Here is a 23,363-nt window from a genome sequence, read left to right on the forward strand (position 1 = left end):
CCGGGTATTCTCGCCTCTCGTCATCGTCGCGTACCTCGCGAGGCTTATTTATCGAACTGCCTCCGCCGCGTGCAGAAATTTCCGTACGAACGCGCTCGTTAGCCGCGACGCTTATCCACTGGGACGACGATGCTCGCGGATACGCTTACGAGCGATCGAAAATAGCGACGACGGCTGGTAGAAACCTCCGAGCTTCTCGTTCGAAGAATGACTTCCGGTCGCTCGCTGGGAGCCAACAATTTTATCGGAAGAATGCTAACACTGGGTAGTTTCAGGCACGACTGCGTTGAATCGACTCGACTGTCAATGCGCGTAGCGAGAAAATGCAAAGGAGAAGCTCTTAGAAATGCGTCAAAAGAATCATGGGTCGATCTTTGAAGCGAAGAAACACATTCGCGATCGCAACAACAGTCGAAGTACAATTTCTGTTCATCTTTCTCTAGTTTATCCGCGTCCAAAGGATGCGACTGTTGCGTCGCGCGACAGATGCCAATAAAGAGGATCGGTGACGAACGCATAAGGAGGAGTATCGCGCCAGGCAGATCACCAGGGAGATACGGAAGTAGTAACGACTGGTAGAAGACTCTACGCGCATCCCTTAATTATCCACGGGTCATAAGAGCGTCGTTAGGGTGGTAACGCGAATCTGATCCGGACGAAACGTGACAGGTTTCGCGAGCTTTTAACGAGTTTACGCGATCCCCGTGGGCTTTAATACAGAGTTTTTACTGGCGTAGTCGTAGTCGTAAAGATGTTCGACCGGCTGTACGGACACGAGATGCTCGTTGTCTTAATAGGGGTTTATCGCGAGTCCTGGGCCCTCTGATTTGTGGCGGCGATCAACGGGGGAGAACAAGATTCGGCGATTCGTGTAAAAAACGCGCGGCTCGGACGCGACACGATTCTTCCATCGGTGCCTCGGGTACACCAGCTGCTCCACGTCACCGAGAGGGAGAAGGTCTCCATTTAAAACGCGCGCGTGTATTATTAAACGGTTTTTCACTCGCGTAAACGCGTGCAGCGGCGCGCGTTCTTTTCTTTTTCTTTTTTTTTTTGTTCATTCCTTTTTACTCGGAGATTTCACTGCGCGCGCGGAGAAGCAGCCGCGGAGGCGCGGGGACGTCGCTGAAGAGCAGACTACTCGGAGCAGAGATAACGACAGGATGCACACCATTCAGTTTCATCCGCGAAGAGCTGCCGGAGCGTCGGCGGTCGAGCAGGAGCATGTTAGGCGAGGTCTCGTCTCACCGAGGACCAGACTGGATCGGCACATCGTCACACACACCATCGACGCACAATCGGCACAAAAAACGATCCCACTGTCGAAACGAACGTATCGTCTCGAGACACCAATCGAAACGAACTCTCTTCTCGTTTACTCGGTCACCCGCGAAAACTCATCCTCCTCCTCTTCTTCTTCTCGTTCTCTTCCTCTTGTTCCGATACGAATCCCACGGGGTCCCTCTCTGGTGGCACGCGCGGTGCGACCGTGTTCGCGCACTATAAATAACGCGGAGGGTCGCGAGGACGCTCGTAGGAGCGCGCACGTGGTGGAAACGGCAGGAACCCGCGTCGGACGGGCGATCTGAGGCCGTCTCGCGGGGGATGTTCGCCAATAGCGGCTGGATCGATCGATGGATCGGCGGGATCGATCGGTCGGGTGTCGCGCAGCGCGGCGCGTCGTGTCGCGGCACGACACGCGATAGAAATGGGGAAAAAGGGGAGAGAGCGAAGAGAAAGACGGGCGGAACGAACGCGAACGGACAGAGAGGGATGGAAAGGAGAGAGAGAGGCGGAGAGAGAGGGAGGGAGAAAGCACACGCGCTTCCTGGGAGAGAGAGTGCGATCTGCGCCCGGTCTCTCGGCTCGTCTCTGACTGGTGTTGTGTGCGCCGCTCACGAGAGAGCACAGCCCGTGCGCTGCGTGCCTGCAACACGGCCTGGGGGCCACGTGACACGGTCCCCTGCAGGAGGTAGGACCGCTTCGTCGCTTAGCGTCTCTCTGCCCCACCGTGCGTGTATGCGTCGGCAACCGTGTTTATGCGATTCGCGCGGCAGTGTGGGGCGCGCGTGTGGGCCGCGTTACGACCGCTGCGCTGGCCCGTGACACCGAGCCCACGGCGGAGGGAGAGGCCCCGCGAACGCGAAAAACCTTCGCTCACCCATACCACGCTGGCGTATGCCTACCCAATTGTCGATCGATCGCGGTTTTCCTTGCGCGTCGCGCGTACGACGCTCGATTTTCGTATCCCTCGTCCCTCTTTTCGTTCCTTAGGGTTACGAGGAACGAGCTTAGAGAGAGAGAGAAGTCGATGGATACACGGGGGAGAAGAAGAGGAGAGAGCCACTGTCGTGGCATCCCGTGCAGCGAGTGCAAAACGATGCAGAGGCGGATCAAGGGGAATCGTCGAGGACTGTTCTCCGCGGCGACGGTGGGGATACGCGGGTCCGGTGGTGGGAGGGGGCAGCATCGAGTGGGAGGACTGGGCCCGCAGGCCCCGTTCCACGTTCCACTGGAGTGGGGCCGCCGATTCTGTCCCTTTCCTTCTCCGTCTCTCTCTCTCCGTCGCCTACGACCCGGGCAGGCGCGTGCCCCGAGTCAACTCGTACGCTCTACCGCCGCACGATTGATAACGAGCCGTGGCGTACCGCGGTGGTTCACTACCGCGAATTTCTCGACCGACCCTTTGGTCGTTTCTACGGGCCCCCTTGCTCGATCGCTCGCTTCGTGGCAAGCGGTAGCGCTGCTGCGCTCTCGAACCTTGACCGACTCGGACACGCTTACGTAAAAACAACAGCCGGCGCTTCGCGACGAGCTTCGTCGTAAATTACCAAGATTTAGAGGATGTGCATCGTTTCGTCGATCCTCTCGACGCTTACTTTCGGGAATCGATGGACTTTCGACGATGCAAAGGAGGAGGCTCGAAAAATAATTTTCATCTCTCGTGCGACGGCGTTTTATTAGACGCTTGTACGTGACTACCCTCGAATTGCGGATGAATTGTATAATTAGATGGCGAGCGGTATGACAAAGTAGAAGCGACGATTTACGAAGTGGCTGAACGGACTTGAATGATCCCTTGGTTGTACGACAACCGCGCGTTCATGCGCGCGCGTTCCAGACTGGTCGCGCCTGTTACTCGTAACAAATGACAGGTAGCAAGGCATTTCACCGAAAACGAATTCGTAGCAGCTCGTTCAGGTCTATTTTCCGTCCAACGCGGGCACAATACGCGACGGTGGCCTCCGTTCGGCGAAATATATCACCGCTCGTTACGAGTCGCGTCCGCGATGACGTCCAGCGCGCCTCCGCCGGTTCCGCCGCTACGATATCGTAGCTTCCACCCCGGGGGAATAGATGAGACAGCGTCGAGACGAGAGCCAGGCTTTACGAGCCTCCGGGAAGATGACGAAACGAGGACTGCATCGCGACCGATATTTATAGAAGGCTGAACGCAAGACGATCGTAAGCTAATGGTCGTATAAATAGTGCGGCCCTCGCGCGCGGCCAGGACTTTTTAACCGGAAGGAAAAGCTGGGGCTTTAAAAGCGGCTCGTAAACGAGGGAATCATAAATCCGTGGCTCGTTGAACGCGCGCCGTGGTCCGGTGTCGCGGGGATACCGATTAACCGGCGTTGAACACGGCCTGTAAAAAGGTACACGGCGCGTGATTGGATTACCGGACGAACCTCGATGGAGGGCCACGAAAAGCCCTCGAGGAAGTGCTCACTTCCGCGAAACGTTCACGGAATCGTAAATGATCATCTGTTCTGTTTGCATCCTCGAGAGTTGTCGCGTGGTCTGCTCCGAGGCGCCATCGAGAGGTCGTAAAAATTTCTTAGCCTCGCACGCGAGTTACGCGCTAACCCTTAGCCACCACGAATAACCACGGTTATTGGCATAGATGCACAGTACGCATGTGTTGAGGTAGGAAGTCATCAATTTTAAAGAGACATTTCGAATCGTGTCGTCATCGTGGATACCGAACGTTGCATCTTCGCGTATCATTCGTCGCGTAAAGCGATGCGACTCAGCTTGCAGAGTGATCTATAAATGGCAGCGAAAGGTCGCGGAAAGATGGCAAAAAGAGCCATCAGGTTCGCGTCCACTGGCGGTCGGATCGAGAAAGATCGTTCGACCGGAAGTGGCCGCCCACGCGATCGATTCGTCCGTGATAAGTTGGCGCCGGGGTGGGGGATCGAGATACGCGTGTTGGCGAACAAGCGTGGCGTGCTCGTAGCGGCGATCGGTCCCGCGCTCGCCCACCGTTCTCTGTTTTGTAAATCGAAAAGTCGATTTCGGAATTGCTCGCTACCGCCTACGTGGCCAGCGTTTTCGGCTGTTCCCTGAAGCAACGTCCGGCTTCGCCTACGTTCCACGGTTCTCCGTACCAGAAGGGACACCAGTCGAAGTTCTGAATCCTGATCTTGGCACTTGTATCGACCAGGATGTAGCAGCATTCGTGGTAATTAGAGACGACCGATATTTTTCCAGAAACCACGAGTATCGGTTGTGGAGAAGAACGTTCAGGGAATTCTTATCTCGGCTTAGGGAGAGGTGTGAAAATATTCTTGAGGGCAAAGCTGCACGTCGACGACTTTCACGACTGCAGCACTGCTTCGTGAATTCACGCTTCAGCGTGTAAGCGCCGCTCGACGATGTTTGTATATTAACTTTCGTTGCAATTAGCCGGGGCTTGTTGCCGACTGAGAGGATTCTCACAAGACTCGCGCAAATAAACCAGAGAGTTTCGAGAGCCGAAAAAGAAAACGGTGGAATAAAAGCGAAGGAAGAGTCTAAAAGGTGTCAGCCGTTCCTTGGACTCGACCCTATTGACAGTCTCTCTCTTTCGTCGCGGTGGATTAAGGAAATGGGACTGGCGGCTCTCGTCGACAAATCGTTCCGATTGTCGCATTGTCCCTCTTATCCGGACCGTGGGACGAATCCGTGCGACGACACACGGCTGGCCAGTCTAACGAGGCAGACGAACCCTTCGTCGTTCTCGTTTTGCCGCTCGATAATCCGACCTCGTGTCGAACGTTAAGTCCGACCTGCTGAAAATCCGTCGACACTCTCAGGGGAACCAACGCGACTTCGCCGGTTCTTCGCGAATTCGAGGATCGAGGACGATGAAGTCACGCCTATCGAGGATCGATGAACATGTTCACCGAGCGAAGTCGTTTTAAAACAGTGGACAGGTTACAGCAACGTTTGCATTCTTCCACGAACAGCAGAAGGGAAATCGAAGTGACGCCGTTGGAATCTTAACGACTGCAATTATTCGGGAACTGTGCAATCATGGGAATTCGTTCGACGGCTAATTAGAACAATGCGGGGGTTGCGCAACTGTTCACACGAGAACCTACGCGCGTATAACCGTTCCCAGATATTAATTTGGAAGTTCGATCGCTGCCAACTCGTTATCCACGTTTATGTTAGAATTTACGTGCTCGTTAATTAGATTCGAGTGCCGTTTAACTTTCGTAGAGGTTACTTAGGAATTGTACACCGAGCGAGTAAGACTCGAAAGCGTGTTACATTGGAAAATACCTGGCTATGAGGACGCCAATTAGCTATCCTCTAGCAATAAACATCTGACGCGAACTTCAGAAGGGAACGAGACAAAGTCAGCTCCTCCCTCGCGCTATTATCGATCTGAAATCGCCTCGACGAGCGTTAATTAGCAGCCTGTGGCTTCCGTCAACCGATCAACCGCGACCTTCCTCGTCGTTTCTGAATAATAATCGCGTGTACCGGGCACGATGTTCGAATTCTCGTCGACATTCACGGCGGAGGAGTGGCGATCAGTTTTTGCGCCATTGTCGCGCTCGCTCGAGGTCGTTCTATTAATTTTCTAACGCACCGTCAAGCCGATGGGAAGAGACCGCGGCGAATGCCGCCGCGTCGCTTCTTACGCGGCGATCATTACCGCGTGTTGGGAATGTTAACGAATGTTTCGCACGAGGTTTTGCCCGCTGTTAACTCGGCGACTGGTCGCAATTTTCGCTGCAAGTCTCCGGAGATCCATTTTTCTGGTCCGTGCCCGATTTCGATGCTGCCTTAATTCGACGCGCCTTCGAACGCGTCGATCAAGCCTGTGACTTCGAGATACTCAGAAGACTGAAGAAGATTTTGTGAGAATTTACTCTCACTATTTCGTAACTGTGTCGTGGAAAAGAGAATTTAAGCTCGAAGAGAAGGTAAATTGATATCTTGGCGTAAATTATTTATAGACGATGCATTGGAATTAGATCTATTCGCAATTAAAATCGATCGTACCACTGATAATTTTCCAAGCAATTCGATCGACGTTTGCTGCAGGATTTTAAAGCCAATAATGTCTGCTACCCAAGAATTATGAAATTTGCCGGGATTCCGCGTAAAGCCGCTGTAAATAATTATTCTCAGGGACTAAAAGCGAACGCGGCTCGGGGTTGAAGATTGTTGAAATTCTCTATGGTCGATCTGACGTTCAGGATCGGCGACGATTCCGTCTGGCACCAGAAAAAGACCGAATTCGATCGGGCGCGAGTTGCACGGCACCGGCAATTATCTGTAATTTGTATTACCGTCCGCGTAATTTGTTGCTACGTTTAACGCGCCGGCACGTCATAACAGCGTAGCTCGCAATGACAATAACCGCGGCGACGGGTCGATTAATTGCGTTTAATTCGTCCGCTCTGGATTTTCAAGAAATCCGCCGCGCGACTATAAAGGTGAACGCCTAGAATATTTCCGACGATCCCGGCTAATAATTCAAGAAACCGTTGAAAGGCGGCGGGAAAAACCGTTTCGTCGCTCGCTCGCGGTGAACGTGCTCGATATTTTTCTTCTCGCCTTGGCTAAGACCAGATTTTTAAATCGGCTATCAGAAAACACGTAGCTGATTTCGCGCTAACCAGGCCGCGATTCAACTGCAACTGCGACGGAGCTGTAACGGAAACGCTTATTACGGGGAAACAGCGTTCCGGGAACTACGAAAGATGCCAGCTACTATTTAAACGTTTGAAAACTATATTTTACACGGTTGTCACACCTAGAGGAATATACACATTTGATATTAAAACAAAAAATAACCATGGGTAACTGAACTTAAATCAGTGTTACTCTGTAACTAATCATTCGACTCGTAGAATGAACTACGAAATAAAAACTTGTAAATTTTTGTATTTCTTTTATGTATTTCGAACAAATTATCGTAACTTAAGAGAAGCATCAGAATATTCGTATTAAAAGATAGAAAAGTGATAAAAATTACTGTTTGCATTCTTGGCAGACATTAAAAACATAGTTCTACACATATCTAATCATTCTGGGTTTCTCAGATGGACAGAAATTGCAAATTCTACGTATGTTTGACCTAATTTTAGTCGTATCTTCTGTGGTCTATTCAGTATTCGAAATATCTTCGACATTTTTGTCACTGGACATTCGACTGTTACAGCAAATCTCAAAAACTAACAAATGTACACCTGTGCTTGTCAGGTTCGGATAATTCAGTTTACTAATTACGAAGGTACTGCGCGAGTGAGATGGTATGTAACGAAGACATCTCGAATTCGCAAAACTGGCAGTAGTCGATAGTTTATTAACCAAGTGTTTGGTTATCGATGGCTTATTACCGTTCGGATCTTATTAGGAATCCACTAACGTTCTGTAAACACGCGGCGAGTTTCTAGTAAAAATTTCTCACGGCTCCAGTCGAAAATTGTACTCGAGGAACACTTGACCGATTTTTCAGAGATAAGCATCAGGGCCCCAGCAGCCTCGTAGATCGTTTGAAGTGGCCTGTAAACAGGGCCAACCTGAACTAGTTGATTGTGGGTGTTGCGCGGATACACCGCAGGAATTCGAGGGACGACTGCCGTGGAAAAACCGTTCGGCTACCGTTCTTCAAACGCTATCGCGTTCCTTCACGTATTCCGTCAGATCTTATCTAGTCATGGGAAAAATCGAAGGCGACCCAAAACCGATTGGCCCAAAACCTAACTGTTCTTTCGAGATTTGTAAACTGTGCGCGTAATCCAGCAGGCAAACTGCACAGATTGTTGGTGATTCGCGAGAAGCTTCATATTTTATTCGTCTCCTCCGAAGAACGTCGACTCGTATCGCAAAAAATGCTCGAGAAGAGAAACAAAATTATAGTGGCGCGAGATCAGGACACGAAGAAAGCAGAGAAAGATAAAAAAGAAAAGACCAGCATGGGCTCGAAGCGAGGGAAGCGATCCCGATGAAATATTCCTGGCGATTTCACAAGCGCAAGCTTGAACGCAACTTTCGAGCTGAAAACTCGGCCAGGACGGAGTCCACCACCGTGGAAGATTTACGCGTCCCTCGCGCACTAATTTATGCTTTATTCTGCGGTGGTATCGGGGCGTTAAACGGTCACGTTTAGCGTCCTCCGCGATGGAATTAAGAGCGGCGCGAAAGGATCGTAAAATAATTTTCGGAGGAGCGGAGGCTCGAGTTGCGCAACAGACGCGAAATCACGGGCTGGTATCGTTCGCGAAGAGCCAGAGGACCTGGCGGTGGACGAGGAAGAGACAGAGGGCGGGAGGAAGAAAGAGAAACGTAGCCGAGGACCGATTGGAGAACGCGGCGGACGTGGCGAACGCGCAGCGGCACCACTTAAAATTCCTCAATGATAAAACTGTATTTATCTGCAATATATTTCGGCGTTCGATGCGACGGAGAAACGCAGACGGAGAGAGGGAGAGGGCGAAAAGGAGCAGCAGTAGTGTGCAATAAAAGTTGTCGTATAAAATCGACGCGTCTCCAATAAACCCTGTCGAAACGGCGCTCGTTTCTTTCTCTCTTTTTTTATCCGCTCGACCTCCCCCTTCACGCCGTTCGCCGCGGTTCCTCGCGGTTTTTTCTGTTTATTGGGCAATTAGAGTTTTGTCGGATTGCGTGCTCGTCCCCCGCGACATTATAACACTTTCCGCGGAGGCAGCGCGCGGCGGTGCGCGCATCTCAAAGAGTTGTTACGACATAAAAGCGGCGGCGGCGGCGGCGGCGCGCGCGCTGCGTTACGCAGGCCAATTACGCCCACGCGGCTCGCCGTGGCGCATTATGAAGTTCTTTATTATCGAAAGAGAATACTACCAGCGACAATGATCGGGCGGGCCGAGTTCATAAATTCGAGCGGCCATTGATTTGCATAACCCTTAATGCGAATGGCGGAAAATTAGCGGACGATCTCACGCCGGTTCGTCCTTTTTCTACCTTTCCGCGGCGAGCCACGTCCAGGACGATACAATCGCATCGATTATGCAAAGTGCGACACGCATTTTCGCGTGTATTCGTAGACATTTATTTCAGGTAGCGAGTTAACCGTGATACATCGTTTTATATCGCTGCGGTCAAGCTCGTAAAAAGAATTCTGCGTAAAAGGGAAATGTTTTCTTGTTTTATCGAAGACAGTGTATAACTTAATGCCTTTTAACACTCGCAGCTCCCTCTTAACTCTTGCGATATCACCGATGGAAGCTAGCAAATACTTGTAAAGAAGATAATATACGTTGCGCAATTCATGGCGGTTTCGTCGCTGGTATTACCGGTCGATCGATGATGTTATCTCGCTGGAAATGCCCGAGAACATCTCGCGAGTCTATAGAAACGAGACTGCGAGGCAGGAAAGAAAATGTTTTCCGCTGGCTAATACGCGGCCGCGTAGTAATCAGTGCCGCGGGTTCGAATTTAATTACGTCGTCCGCGCCCGAGGGAGACTTAGGCGGTCGCTCGCTCGCAAATTGAGATTTCACTCGACGAGTGTAAAACCAACAGGCATCTCACCCGTCGTTCGCTGAAAGCGGCGAAACAGCGAACCGAGATTTATCGCGCGCGCGGAGTGAAATTTATACAAATTGCGGCGGCCGCGCCGCGGGACTAATTTAATTCGCTGCGAGATAAATTTCACGGGACGCTGGCTGGCTTCACCGCGATAACCTTTCCGCGATATTTCCACGAAGGTGCTCCGTTTGCGGGAAAAATTGCTCAAGAGCGTCCACAACTAAGGGTAACTAACGTTGAAGCGTGTAACGAAGGCAATTTAAGGGACGCAGATCCCTCTAAAGTTTCTACGTCGAGACACGAACGCGAGTGGTGTAAATTTCGAAGGAACAAGGCATGGAAATAGCGACGAAGCGAGACTATACGTTGTAATTTTGGAAGAAAAATTGTTTAAACAAAGGAAAGTCTCACGTAGACGCGTTCCGTTGAGAAGATCGGTAAGAGACCAAGTTTTCCTCGAGGTTCTAACGCGGGAAAAGTGGAGAGAGGTGTCGAAGCGAGACTCTGAAAGATTTTCGCAGCTGAAACGCGGTTCAGAGGAAGGTAATCGCGCGTAGATCGCGTAGATGGCGACCCACATACGGTATGAAAGAATGTTTGGCTTTACGCTTCGGCTAGGCTAACAATAGACCCTCTCGACGAGGCGTTTACGCGCTCGAACCTCGCGCGGCTCTCCTCGAGCCTCGTGTGAAACACACTGTGACCCAGTTGTTCCACGGGGCAGTGAAAAAGAGTGCGTTTAAAGCGCTTCCATTTAAATCGCTGAAAGAACCAATTTTATTCGCCTGAGAGATTTATAGGGAGCCCGTTCCAGCTCCGCGTAACTGGAACATCGCGGGAGAAGAAGTTAGAGACGTTAAGACGCGCTCTTCGAAAGATCAAACGGCGTCGCGATGCCCTCGAGCGTTTTCGAGTTACCAAGCTGAATAGTCGTCCGGGTGTCTATTTAACGAAGGAGCGCGAGGAGGGCGAAAATTCGTTGGTCGCGGTGAGAAAGACCGAGGAGAAGATCGTTTGGCAAGCGGCGGGCCAATAAAGTAAATTGCGCGCAGGAAAATACGCGCAAGTTATGTCATTGCGCGTCACCGGCGTCTAATTTACGGCACGCTATACGCGACCAGTGATCTAACCTGCTAGCCATCTCTCTGCGGAGCTCTTCAAGAGCTTCCCTGCACGAGGAAATTTCGAGCCGCTGTTTTGCTGTTTGGCAGTTGCGCATATCTAGAGGTACAGTGTAGGAAATTGCGGATTAGACGCGTGATACAGACGCGAAGGTGGTCTGTGGATAATAAATTAAAACGTACGGGTGCTCAGAAGATATTGGTGCGTCGTGGTATCGAAAATTGCAATGACGCAACGTCACAGGTGAACCAAAATGGCGGACGGAGTGACATCTCTCCTAATCGATCGCGAACAAGGAACGAATAGTCAAAGGAGATTGCACGCGGAAACGCGCGAGCCAGCGCTCGTAGGCCAGCGAACAGATCGTTCATTCATATCGAGGACGGTGGCGTGCCAAAAATTCGTTCAGAGGCCGATAAAGGCCACCTGTCGCGCGTTCGAATGCCACGCGCTTCGACGAAAATTCCCTCCCCCATAATGCCGTGTCGACTGCTCGCACCAGCGAATTCGTTTCGCGTGTGTTCGTCGTCACGCGTCATTTTTGTTGTTTGCTCTGTCAGAATGCAAAAGAGATACGACGAAGGAGAAACAATCGGTAAGCAAACTCCGCGTGGACTACCGATCGAGCCTAGATACTTTCGAATGATGTGTTTCATTCGATCGACGGACGAGTTGGACAGTTTGTTGGTGTAAGACCATCGAATTAAGCTTCCGTCCGCTAGAGGAGCCAAGATGGAGGACAACGAAGTGTCGATCGGTTGTCACGAGGAGAGTATCATTAGGACGCCGAATTTGTTGCGCGTTTCTAAGAGTAAATAAGAAATTAATACTTGCCCAGACAGTCCCGTACACTTTACACGTCGTTAAGCTCGACGGGCGGCGTTAGGGATTCCATCGTCCAATTAAAATCAGATTATTAAAACGTCACGTCCATCAAAAGCCGCTGGGAGAGGAGACGGAGGATCCACGGTAACGTGTAATTTCCAGGTACGCCCGTCGCTCTCAGATGAGCGCCGCGCTTAGAATGAATTATAACTCCGCGTTTAGTCGTGCTACTTACGGAAGTGGCGGTGGAAAAAGGGCGGTGGAATCCGCGTGGAAGGACTCCCGTCGCCGCCACGTGCCGTACAATTTACATTTTAAACCAAAGCGTTACTCAATCCTTTTGTAAGAAGTCGCGCATTGTCAGCTACCGATGCACATAATATCCAACAGATTTTAACGAGCTCGATCTGCACCCTTTATAGACACAACGATGACGTATCTGTAGCAGGATTCTCCTGAAACCGTCTACGAGGTTCGCTTGAAACCCACCAGTGGTGTGTCTTTCCCAACCGTGACCTAAAATCTGCGTCCTCCGGTTCGCGAGGGTTTCCGAGCGGTGCGTTGCCTTTGCATCTCGCGGCTCGATCTCTTCATCGCATCAGCTGCGCGTACAGCTTGTACGCGCTAGCCAACGCGGTCGCCAAGAGGCATCCAAGGGAAGCGGTAGCAGCAACAGCAGCGGCGAACACGGAGCGGAGAGCGAGTGATCGAATCGGGACGATAGCATTGCCAGTTGCGAGTTTGCAGCCTCCCGGTGGGGGAGAATTTTTCCGCCGCTGTTCCTTTATCCGCTGGTACAGATTCCACCGCGAGCCCGGCATAACCGCGATAAATTACGAGGGTGGAAGGCCGAAAGGGATCGTTGGCGGGGTGGGACGTTGGTCGGGAGCGAGGGAGAGGGACGGTGAAAGAAAAACGACGGGTGCAGCAGCAGCAGCTCGCTTTGCACACAATTTCCACGTGGTCGTAACCGCGCCGCGGCGGCGGTATCTTTTGCCGCGAAAATAAAGTGTCGTCGGGTGGCTCGCGCGCGAGCGCGAGCGCAAGCGCATGCGCGAGCGCTTAGTCCGCGAAACGGGAAAGAGAAGCGAAACGGCCGGGACAGTGGGAGCCCGGAAGGGAGGAAAAGGGGAGGGAATGGTAGCGAGGGCCTTATTAACATTTCTCCGGGATTCGAGGCGAGATTAAATTGACAGGAAGGATTTGCGAGTCGTTTGTTACCGGCTACCCTCTTGTCTCTCCGCTTCCTCCCCCCTCCGCGCTTCTTTCTTTCCGGCTCCGTGGAGTACCTCTTCCTTCAGCAGCCTGCTCTTCCACATCGGATTTGTTTGCGCGCGGCCACAAAAGCCGGACTATCTTTCTTTGCCTCTTTCCTGTCCCCGTCTCTTTTCCCTCTTACCAAGCACTCGATCGGATCGCGTTCGCTTCCTTCGTTCAGCTCGATCTCTCTTTTCGCCGCCATCGCGCCGCTTGCGTTCGATTTCCGTTGGGTGGGGACGTTTGTCATTATTCGCGGCCTGACGGTTCATTATAATATTTAAACCGCGAACTGGTTAATTTTTTATAGATATTAATCGCACATTTTCGTCCCGTAAATCCATTTTATCTCGCCCGTTTCCGTCTCGTAATGTTCACCGTGAAATCACATCTGGTAATTGAATTTTAATAAAGAACGTGTAATTCTGAAAGTTCCGTCGTAAAGAGGAGACGCTCGGGACGTTTTACGAGTCTAGAGGAGCGCGTCGAACACGTCGGAGATACATATATAAGGTCGCGGTGGAAGAAAACTTCCGAGCGCCATATTTCGATGGAAATGACGCGATTTGCATAAATTAGTCGTCGCCGTAACGACTCCACGGCGTCCTCCGCTTTGGCGCGCTCCGATACACGCAACGAGAGCCAGCTATCCGGAAACGACGCCTCTCTTATAGCATTCGCGAACCATCCTTGCCCACCACGATACTCAACGATCGATGTATACATCCAAGGAACCAGAAACTTATATCGCGCGATCGCTAAGAAAATCGTTCCCATATTATTACTACTACTAAATTTAATAACTCCAACAGATCTCGACATTAATTACAACATACTACCCGGATAATCTTCTCCAGGATCCTCCAAAAAAAGGTAACTTTTCAATCAACTCGTTCGCTGAAAGAGAGAACGACGAAGCAAAAGCGACAATGATCGCGGATGGCGGGAAGATAGCGTTTGAACACGTGCTCGTCGTAATTAAAGGGATCTGAGGCGACGGATGGATTGATCCGCGACGCGATCCCCGATCGGCGCACCTTCTGTTCCCTCTCGTCTCTATCGCGAGAAATGCGTTCGAGCGGGCAACGCGGACGGGCGAACACGACTATGTACTTACCCGCATACCGGGTACCGTGCGCTCACACGCGCGGCACCAGCACCGGAACACACCGTCGCCCGAGATATATCGTGAATCGTGAATACGTATTGTCGCGATTGATCGCGGCTGGTTGCGCGGCTCGTTCCGGCGACGCTAATACAAGTGGCCCTCGGGAAGATCTATCGCGCTTTCTTGTTAGTACGCTCCACGGCGGGATGGCTCGAGCCCGCGGCCGATACCGCCTGGCCAGGCTTCGATTTTAATTCGAGGCGCGCGGTTGCGCGCTAGAGGCGTACAAGGTGGAGCGAAGTAGCCTGGAAGGTTGCCCCGTGAACTCGAGTCAAGGATGAATACCGACAAATGTGGCTGAACGAATAGCAGATCCGTGCGAGATGGCGAATCGTTGTCGAGAGTGTTACTCTTTGGATCGTTGAGATTTTGCAGGCGAGAGGAGGGCGGGGAACGGGAAGGCGTTGGTACGGCAGTCCGTCCGGCGCGATGCTTATTGCATCGTCCTCGGGAGTTCCCTTAATCACTGGCCTCTCATTAGTAGGCGTCAAAGGCACCGACTGCGGTGGCTCGAGCCGTGACTCGGTCTCTTCAAACCGCACCGAGTCCCTTTAAACTTCGATTACGCCTTTTTCTCGCGCGGCGGGCCCCGAACTGGGCCGCGCATTGAAAGGCCGATTTTTTCGAATTTAATGAACCGAACGAGACGCTCCGGATTCTCGACCGGAGAAAAACGAAAGCGCCGATCCGCCGCGTGGCTTTGCACTTTTTGCTTGCCGGAAGTTTCCAACTGGACCGCTGCGAGGGACTCGTTAGGGATCGACGGTGGTTACGTTTCACGATAAAAAAGGGAGGAATAAGTTTAATTACTGATTAATATCGTTAGTATCGAAACTACCAGTTAAAGATGATAAATTTCCCCCCGTGTAATTACTAAGAACGTAAACGTGCTTCAAATAAACGGTACCGTTAGGCGTCCACGAAGTAATCTTAAGAGAGGAACAGATGTGACCACGAATGATAGTGTTGCATACTGATAGCATATTTACATATCGAATTATTAGTTTACACGTAGGAAGAACCAGAAACGTTCCAATTCCATCTGCATCCCTTGTGTCGCCTCGCAGGTAGCGCGGTTAGAGCATAGAGGGTGGCTTCATATTTTAATTCTATTTGGAGCGTCGAAGTGTAATTGACGCTTTAATTGACTTCTAAATTTTCACGTTTATGTATAGAATGACGAAGCACTCGCGCATCAATCGGCTTATTACTTGGTATTTGGAGCGGAGGTGATCGCTACTCCATCGTGGGGGTAAAACTTTGAGAAACCCATCGGAGGAAAAGCGTTTCGTGATCAAGAGACCGAGCGGATACTATCGAAGTGATTTTATGTTCATGATACGTCAGTATCTATTAAGTGAAGACATTAAAAGAGCAAATCTTTACAAATTCCAAAGCAATCTGTGAGACCTCAATTCCTACGTGTCTAATTATGAAACTAATCATGGTAACAGTAATAATAATTGACAATTCTTAAAAATAGCTAATTATAAGCATCCGTATCATAAACTTGATTTTAACGGAACAGTAACATCAGTAATGACCCACTTGTACGTATACTAAATTATCCTCGAAGAATTCGAAGTAGAACAGCGCGCAGAAGCAGGTTCGATCCTGACGACTGTGATATAAAAAACAAGCGAATCTGAGCGTATTCGCACGCAATAAGAGTCTCCCTCGTTAAACAAGATCTCTCTCCCAGCCATTCATAAAAGAATTTGTAGAACTCGAAGCAAAACCGTCCACTCCTCCAAGCGGCTGATGGTACACGAGCGGATCGCGGCCGTGCGACGAGAAGCGTTTCATAATTGTCCTTTAATCTCTCTATCGCGCGGTTCTCGTGGCCTGTTCAAGGGGAATACCGCGAATTCCGCGCGTTTCAGCGAGCTGCGACGAAGCCGGCCGAAAACGCATCGTCGCGGTAAGAATCGCGCGATGATTTCCCATGGACCCGGAGAAAGCTCGCGTTCTTTCGTTGACGAGTTACGAGGGCGCGCGGACAACCCTGAGCTACGCGCGCAACGCTCGCCTAAATCAACCCCTAGACGAGATCGCTCTCGATTACTTCTTTTCCACGTTAAGAGGGTTAACGTGGAAAATGGAGTCTCTGTCGGGTGTCTGTCGTCTATTGCGACAGCTGTTCTAAGTCAAAATGTAAAGGTCGCCTAAATTAACCCTTAGACGAGATTGAAAGGGTTAACGTGGAAAGTGGAGGCTCTGTCGCGTGTCTATCGTGTATTACGAGAGCTATTCTAAGTCAAAATGTAACGGTCGCTAAAATCAACCCTTAGACGAGATCGAGAGGATTAACGTGGCAAATGGAGTCTCTGTCGCGTGTCTATCGTGTATTACGAGAGCTATTCTAAGTAAAAATGTAACGGTCGCCAAAATCAACCCTTAGACGAGATCGAGAGGAGTAACGTGGCAAATGGAGTCTCTGTCGCGTGTCTATCGTGCATTACGAGAGTTATTCTAAATCAAACTGTATTTTCATGGCGATGGGGCTAACAGTGGGGTTACGCTGATACAATAACACGTATTTTCGACGCGTCTTAAGAAAACAAGAATGTGACGTAAGATTTTGAGTAGAGAGAGTGTTGTAAGGCTTGATCGAGTTTGGATTGGGTAATTTTTACAGTAGGGGCTTGGATAATGGTTCGAAATTCGAAGGAGGCACTCGAGTCCTTTCATTTTTGCAATTCAAGTTCGTTGTCGGTTACAATCGAACAAATTTTACCATTTCTATCAAATTTCAGCTATTTTAATATTCCAAAATTATTCTAGATTTAATAGAATATCGTTATCACGTGTTACATATATTTCCGCTAATGACAGAAAGATAAACGCGATGGTATACCAAGACAGAATGATCAAAGACTGGCTGGACGAGCAATCCAGTCCCATTTACACCGTGCAAATGGCGCGACGAATTCAAAGATTTTCCCGACTTCCGGTAGCCATTACACCGTTACGCAAATTAATTTCGTAGCTTTATCCGCTGACGCGAGAAAGTGGGGCCTCTTCATTCTCGCTAGGCGAATTCCGCCACATCGATCGATATCTCGATGACGATTAAATAGAGGCCCGATCCACATTCCGCGAGTTACTCCGCGAGGCAGTCGTGGCAGGCGTGGGCTCAGAATGTTCAACCGCGATTTTCCACCGTTGGAAGAATATTTAAACGACGCTTAAATATTTCCTAATACGACAACAACAAAAAAATCGCTGTCTCGCTGAATGGAGCAAAAGTAGGAAGAATAATTGCACGAGTCATTTCGTAATCGGAGAATACGTCGAGTGGAAATAAGATTCGGCGAAATCGCAAAATATCAGTGCGTTATGCAGCTATACCTCGTTTCAACCGTAAAATAAATCTTCCCTGTCACTGATATTCCAACCGCGAGCCACGCACCGGGCGAAACCGCACCTCTTCGCGTTTTAAACGCTCTCCAAATGGGAAATAACACTAAAAATCCGTCTTCTCGCGACAGGCGCAAGCCTCCGGACCGATCATCGCGTGCACCAACATTTCACACGCTCTGTAAAACCACTGGACGATCGTCACCCTTCGTTAAAACCGCCAAAGATCGCGCGACAAAACTTCCTCGCCGGTGCTGGGCCTCGAGCGGACAGACGCGGCCATTAAATCCCCGCGTGTCGGACCAGAGAGATTATTCACTAGCGGTACGGCTGCGCGTTAATTGCTCGTTAATTACCCTTTATCGCGTGGATCGCCGACCGTGTGCACCGTACGCGTGTATATACATACCCCGGCCACTTCGTTATTCGGCAATTATTTCCGATAAGCGTCGGGGTCGTCCGTCCGGTAGCCCGAACGGAACGTAAAAGCGGCACGACCAGTGAATCTAATTGATCCGTGGATACCACGAATTTCACGAGCCTCGGTGCCAGGAGGCCGAGGCGAACAGACACGGGCAGGGGGTGGAAAGGAGGTAGAACGGAGGAGAAACGTGTTCATTCCGCGCGTTCGCCGGACGTTAACGAAGAGGTTATTTACCGTCCCTCCAGTGCCGCGGCATTAATTCTTCGCTATCGCGATAACTCGCCGAAACGCGCCGCTGGTATTGGAGCAATTGGCCAGCTGCCAATCGCCCGGCTACACCGTCGAACTCCTCGAACCTGCCTATCTGACGTTTGGATCCGGTGAACGCCGACTGACGACCACCATTGGTACCCACCGTCGAGCCAGCTGCGCTCTTGCAGCTGATCAACGAGCATTTAGGATCACCCGTCGATATGTCGTCTCGGTTTCTGTTCCAAATTCTGGTCCACTCTACGCGTTAGCTGAATCTAAGCATCGATGATTTATTCGCGTCGCATTTAAGGCTTCGATTGGGAGTCGAAAAATTCCTCGAGGTAGCTTTGTTTGTTATAAGGTGTAGGTCGTAAGTTTTAGAGTCGAAGGATTGGGTACGAGTTTTTGTAGAGGTCGACAAAGAGGGTGATTACTAACATTTTGAAACTTATATTTTTAGATTGGTGCTAAAGCTTTGAGATAGAAATGGGGTAATTCTTTTCGATGAATTCACCGTAGAGGAAATGTACGGTGATTTCATTGCGAAACCGCTGACCAGGAAATAAATAAGAAAAAAGTACCTTGCATGGGTTCCACATTAATTAAAGTACAGACGTGGTGGTTCGCCAATCGAGATAACTGCGGTTTCTATCAGCTCGAGCCGGACAGATGAATGAAGAAATATGGGACGTAGGAGCCCCGCAAGTTTCAAATATGAATGTTTATTTGCGATGTGGAACTCGTTACAGGAACTGTGCGGCGCCACGGACAAATTTTATCGTTGCTTTCACTAACAATCACTGCACAGCACGCGAGCGTTTGATCGACTGTCGAAAAGAAAATCGCCAAGCTCGAGTACAAAATATGTGCGAGCATCTTTTTGAATACGACTTATTGAAGAATTCAAATTTGCGTTAAAGAACGATGCACGATCGCGAAATAGACGAAACTGAAATCAAAAGAGGACGTCGAGAAAGAATTAATTAAGGCCGTTTCCAAATTCGGACGCGTATTGTAGCGTAGAGCTTTACTTCGAGCGGAGCAGTTAAACGCTTGGTAACCAATTTAAATTAATGCCATTCTTAATGCACCTTACGTGTTTTATGCGTTTTCCCTGTTTTCGTTGGACTCGTAGCTCGAGTTCCTCCGATGTAGCAGCCATCTAGCAAGGGGCTGTTATTACGAAAAATTGAACCGCCGTTCTGCGTGGATGCATCAGAAGGAAGAGGACGATCGACACTCGTGTAGCGGAACTTAATTACAGCACCAGCGGTTACCTTCGAGAGAAGATTTATCGCGCGCTCACGAAATGATACCCGGAGAAAATCCAGCAAAATTGAACAGACTCACCGATCAATTTTGATTGTTAACTAACACAGACCGTTCTCCTGTACATCAGACGATATACTGATCGCGTTAGCAAAACGAAACTCCGATCTGTTCAGCCGCAACATCCTGTCGCGTTCTTTCCTTCTTTCTTAGACTAAGTATAAAAAATGACCCAATTTCGCAACGGGTCGATAAGCAAAAACATTGTTACACGATCGATTTTCCATCGCTTTCACGCAAAAAAAAGTGAATTTAAGCGAAGTTATCGACTAAATTCGGGACATTCGATCACTTGGAATAGTCTCGAAAATATCGCTATGCTGTGCGAAAGCAGATAACATATTAAGGAAAGATTAACAGGGAAAATGGCCGTCAAACTCTCGGGGAATCGAAGTCAAGGGTCTGAGCGCGCGCGCGCGCGCGCGCGCACGCGCCTACTATCGAAGGAAGTCACCGCGGGATTTCGTTAGTCACACTTCGCGACTCAAGGAAACTGACCTATTCATCTTTCGCGGGACGCCGAGAGCAAGCCTGCGGCCTGTCCTCGATTTGCATCGCGGCTCTGAAGGAATGATACGAGCCAGAGAGAGACCGGTCACGCGTAATCGCGTTGCCACGCGCGGATCAACGCGCGGCGGACAATAAATTCCCATTAAACGGTACGTCTTCGCTATTATGCACGCGCTGTCGGTAGAGAGGGACGTGCCGCCTGAAACGCGGTATCATAACGCCTTATCTCCGCTCGTCACGTTTACGGTTTCACCGTGTGACTGAACTTTACGCGCGAGATCTTGTCGTTTCCCATCCCGCTGCTCCGTTCGAGAGTCGTCAAAAGTTGATCCTCCCGAGCGAGTCGAGAAGGACTCGTCGCGTCTATCGGAGCTGGTCAACGATATCCTTTGCGATGTACCTTTACGAAATCGAGCTGGCAGCACGGTTGCACGCTTGAAATTCCGTCGATCGAAACGGAGAGACGGTGGACGAGAGTTGTTGGTCGACGAGGTGCATCCACCTCGGCAGAAGCTTATCTGAGCGCACCAACGTGTACACCCATCTGCCTATCTGTTTATCTGCCGACCGTGAAAGAATCATCGGCATGCGTTTCTACAGCGGTTAGGATGCGTGCAAACACAATGTAAAGCCGCGATAGCGCTCGTGTTACGCGGTCCTAGTGTCTTGTGTTTCTTAACGTGGCTGCGGACCGCGCATGTTAAGCGCGGCCCTCGCTTCAGATAGCCGTTGGAGCGTACGCGCCCGCTCGTGATACCATTCTTTTCGCGAGGGATCGTCGAGAGATCAAACGTAATCCTTGCACAGACGCGCGTTACGCTGGATGAAAAGAGAGAAGAACTGGGAGAAAAGGGGAATGGTTGCCGCGTGAAAATCGAACGGGCAACTTTGGTAGAGCTTGGGCCCTCCATCGGGCATGCGCTATTGCTAGAGGAGGTGTATCGCGCTCGCGCATGCGCCCACGCCTACGTTCCAGCATCCACAGCGCACTCTGGAATAAATGCGTGTTTATCGCGGCGGTGGCGGTGGCGGCACTGCTTTTGAAGACGGCAGCCAGCAGCTCGTGCTGCTCCTTCTTCCTCCTCTCTTTCCTCCTCGCTTCTCGTCGGCGAGGAGAGAGGCTCCCTCGCAGATGGGCCCGTCCGATTTACATAAGGCCGTGCTCTCCCGCACTCACACTGCGCCGCTCGGTGGCCTCCTCTTATTAACCGTGCGCGCGCTCGCCACTCACGCACACGCGCGTCCTTTATTAAGGGCGCAGCGCACGAGCGCGCACCGCGGGGACACAGAAGCGCCGCGCATGCCTTGTTGCGCTAACAATACGACCGCCCACGTACGAGATATCTCGTTTTATTATTATCCCTCTGGCCGCTCTCTGCCCTTTCCACCAACCCCCTCCTGCCCGCCCAACCCCGCGTTACAATCTCTCGCTCGCTCCTCGCGTCCACGTCCTCGTCCACCAACCCTTTTCTTCCTCCTCCGTCGCTGTTACTTTTTCCTCCTCGCCGCGCTGTCCTTTTGTCTCCGCGACCGCTAGCAGAGAGTGTGCGCGCGCTGGTTCGCTGCGAGAGGCTAGAAGCGATACAGTCCAAAGGTTTTGAACAGCCCCGAGCTGGTAGTCGATTTTCATTCGAGCCACGAATTATCGAGTCGAACGGATATAACAATGAAGAACGAAAAGAGGGAGGGAGAGAAACGGTCCTAACCGAATCCGTTTTCGCGTGCACCGTTCGCTGCCACCGGGGGCCCAATATATAACGCGCGCGTGCTCGCGTTCAAAATGGCCGCGAGTTACGAGGCAGGGACCACCTGCGTCAAATCGCATTATACGAGAAACGATACATAATCGGGCGCGCAAACTGGCGTGGCTCCGGTGTACATGCCTCGCCTCATAAAGTCGTAGCTACGAGGATGTTCGCCGGAATCTTTTTGCCTGTTCGTCCATTGTTCCGCCACGTCGTCGAATCGTCCTCTATTTGCTGCTACAGGGTGTCGTTAATATCGTATATAGTCTTTATATGGCCGCGAAAGGTGTACGGACATGCCTCGAGCGCATAGCGTCGCGCTGGCAATGCCGTCTCTCGTCTTCTTTCCGTGTCGAGGGGGGTGGCTGCTATTTCTCCTAGTTGCCCTTTATTCTTCCCGTAATTTGTCTCAGGCGCAATATCGCACCGTCGCGGGCGCTACCATTTTTTACTCGCCCGGACACATCGCGGACGATAATGAAACCGCAACAACCGCGTCACGGTCACACTGCCACGCTCGCCGCGCGCCAAGTGTAAAGGTAAAAGAAATTGAACCGAACACCGGGGGGGACGGGGATAATAAATCGAAGGTCAACTCGGCCAGGACCCCGAATGATACGCCGCGGCGCGTCGTCGATTCTTCCAGCGGATTCTTAAGGTAGCAGCGTCATTTTTCACGTTCCTCTGTTCGCCCCTGAAACGCGGACGGAGGCTTTAAAGAAGAACGGAGCCGCGTAGAAACAGAGAGGGGGGTAGGAAAAAAAAAAGAAGAGCGCACAGAGACGAACGAAGACGAAGAAACATCGAAGGAGGCGCGTGTGACTCACCTGGACGACCTTTTCACGACTAGGATACATCTTGTACGCGACGGGACGAAATGAAGAAAGCAAGAAAAATATCGTCTGGATATCGCCCGTGTGTCACGTCCGGCTAACTTAGCGGACACCAAGTGTCGGCGCTGTCAGTGCGTGAAAGTTTGGAACAAAGATAAATCTGTACCAGCGAGAGTTCCCTCGGTTACCACATCGATGCCTATCCTCCGCGCTCGCGCGTGCTCCGTACGCGTTTATCCGTACAAATATCCGCGGGGTGTTGCGTTCAATACCCTGGCCAATTTAATAGAACCACCTTCTCCAACGAGATTTCCAGTGTCGATCGACAAAAGTAGAAGCAGCGAGAAAGGGAACGCAGAGGTCTACTTCGCCTACAATACCCTTTCTAATCATCCTGCCAAACTCGAATTCGCTTCGATACAAAGGAGACACGTATTCGTCATCATCCTTCGTGACAGTCGAGTACACGAGCGTCGATTACAAACGCGTCGATTAATTTCCATCTCGCGAATCTATTCTCTTCGCTGGATAGTCGCGGCGCCGGAGGATGCCCGGTTGTTGAAGAAACCCGAAAGGAAGGAAGAGGGAGAAAGAGAGAAAGGAGGCACAAAGGCATCGCGAGCATTGTCACTGACAGAACAGAAAGCTGGTATACTGACGCCACTATCATAACGTACGAGCAACATATCGCATGACAAGAGAGGGCCCCGGGAACAGAGGGCCCCGCTGCTGACCCCTCTGACCCC

The 23,363-nt window shown here is 50.8% G+C and overlaps 3 protein-coding genes across 7 annotated transcripts in view; 1 reads left to right on the plus strand and 2 right to left on the minus strand.

Moving 5' to 3' along the window:
* The window catches only part of LOC143429400 (uncharacterized), a 381,903-nt gene that overhangs the window by 82,853 nt on the left and 275,687 nt on the right, over positions 1–23,363 (plus strand). The gene's annotated exons all lie outside the window — the stretch shown is intronic.
* Positions 1–23,363, minus strand: part of LOC143428725 (uncharacterized) — a 214,662-nt gene that overhangs the window by 39,626 nt on the left and 151,673 nt on the right. The window contains exon 1 of one of the 4 annotated variants that reach the window (XM_076903786.1): positions 1,172–1,243. The exons of the other annotated variants lie outside the window; for them this stretch is intronic. The gene's annotated coding sequence lies outside the window, so the exon portion shown is untranslated. Of the gene's footprint in view, positions 1–1,171; positions 1,244–23,363 lie in introns of those variants that run through there. 4 annotated transcript variants of the gene reach the window in all.
* On the minus strand, positions 692–22,641 carry LOC143428916 (uncharacterized). The gene is given in 6 exon segments (XM_076904191.1): positions 692–763; positions 1,568–1,822; positions 1,825–1,926; positions 1,928–2,092; positions 2,095–2,151; positions 22,612–22,641. Coding segments are annotated over 6 exon segments (681 nt in total).

This window comes from Xylocopa sonorina, chromosome 11 (assembly GCF_050948175.1).
Source record: "Xylocopa sonorina isolate GNS202 chromosome 11, iyXylSono1_principal, whole genome shotgun sequence".
NCBI classification, from domain to species: Eukaryota; Metazoa; Arthropoda; class Insecta; order Hymenoptera; family Apidae; genus Xylocopa; species Xylocopa sonorina.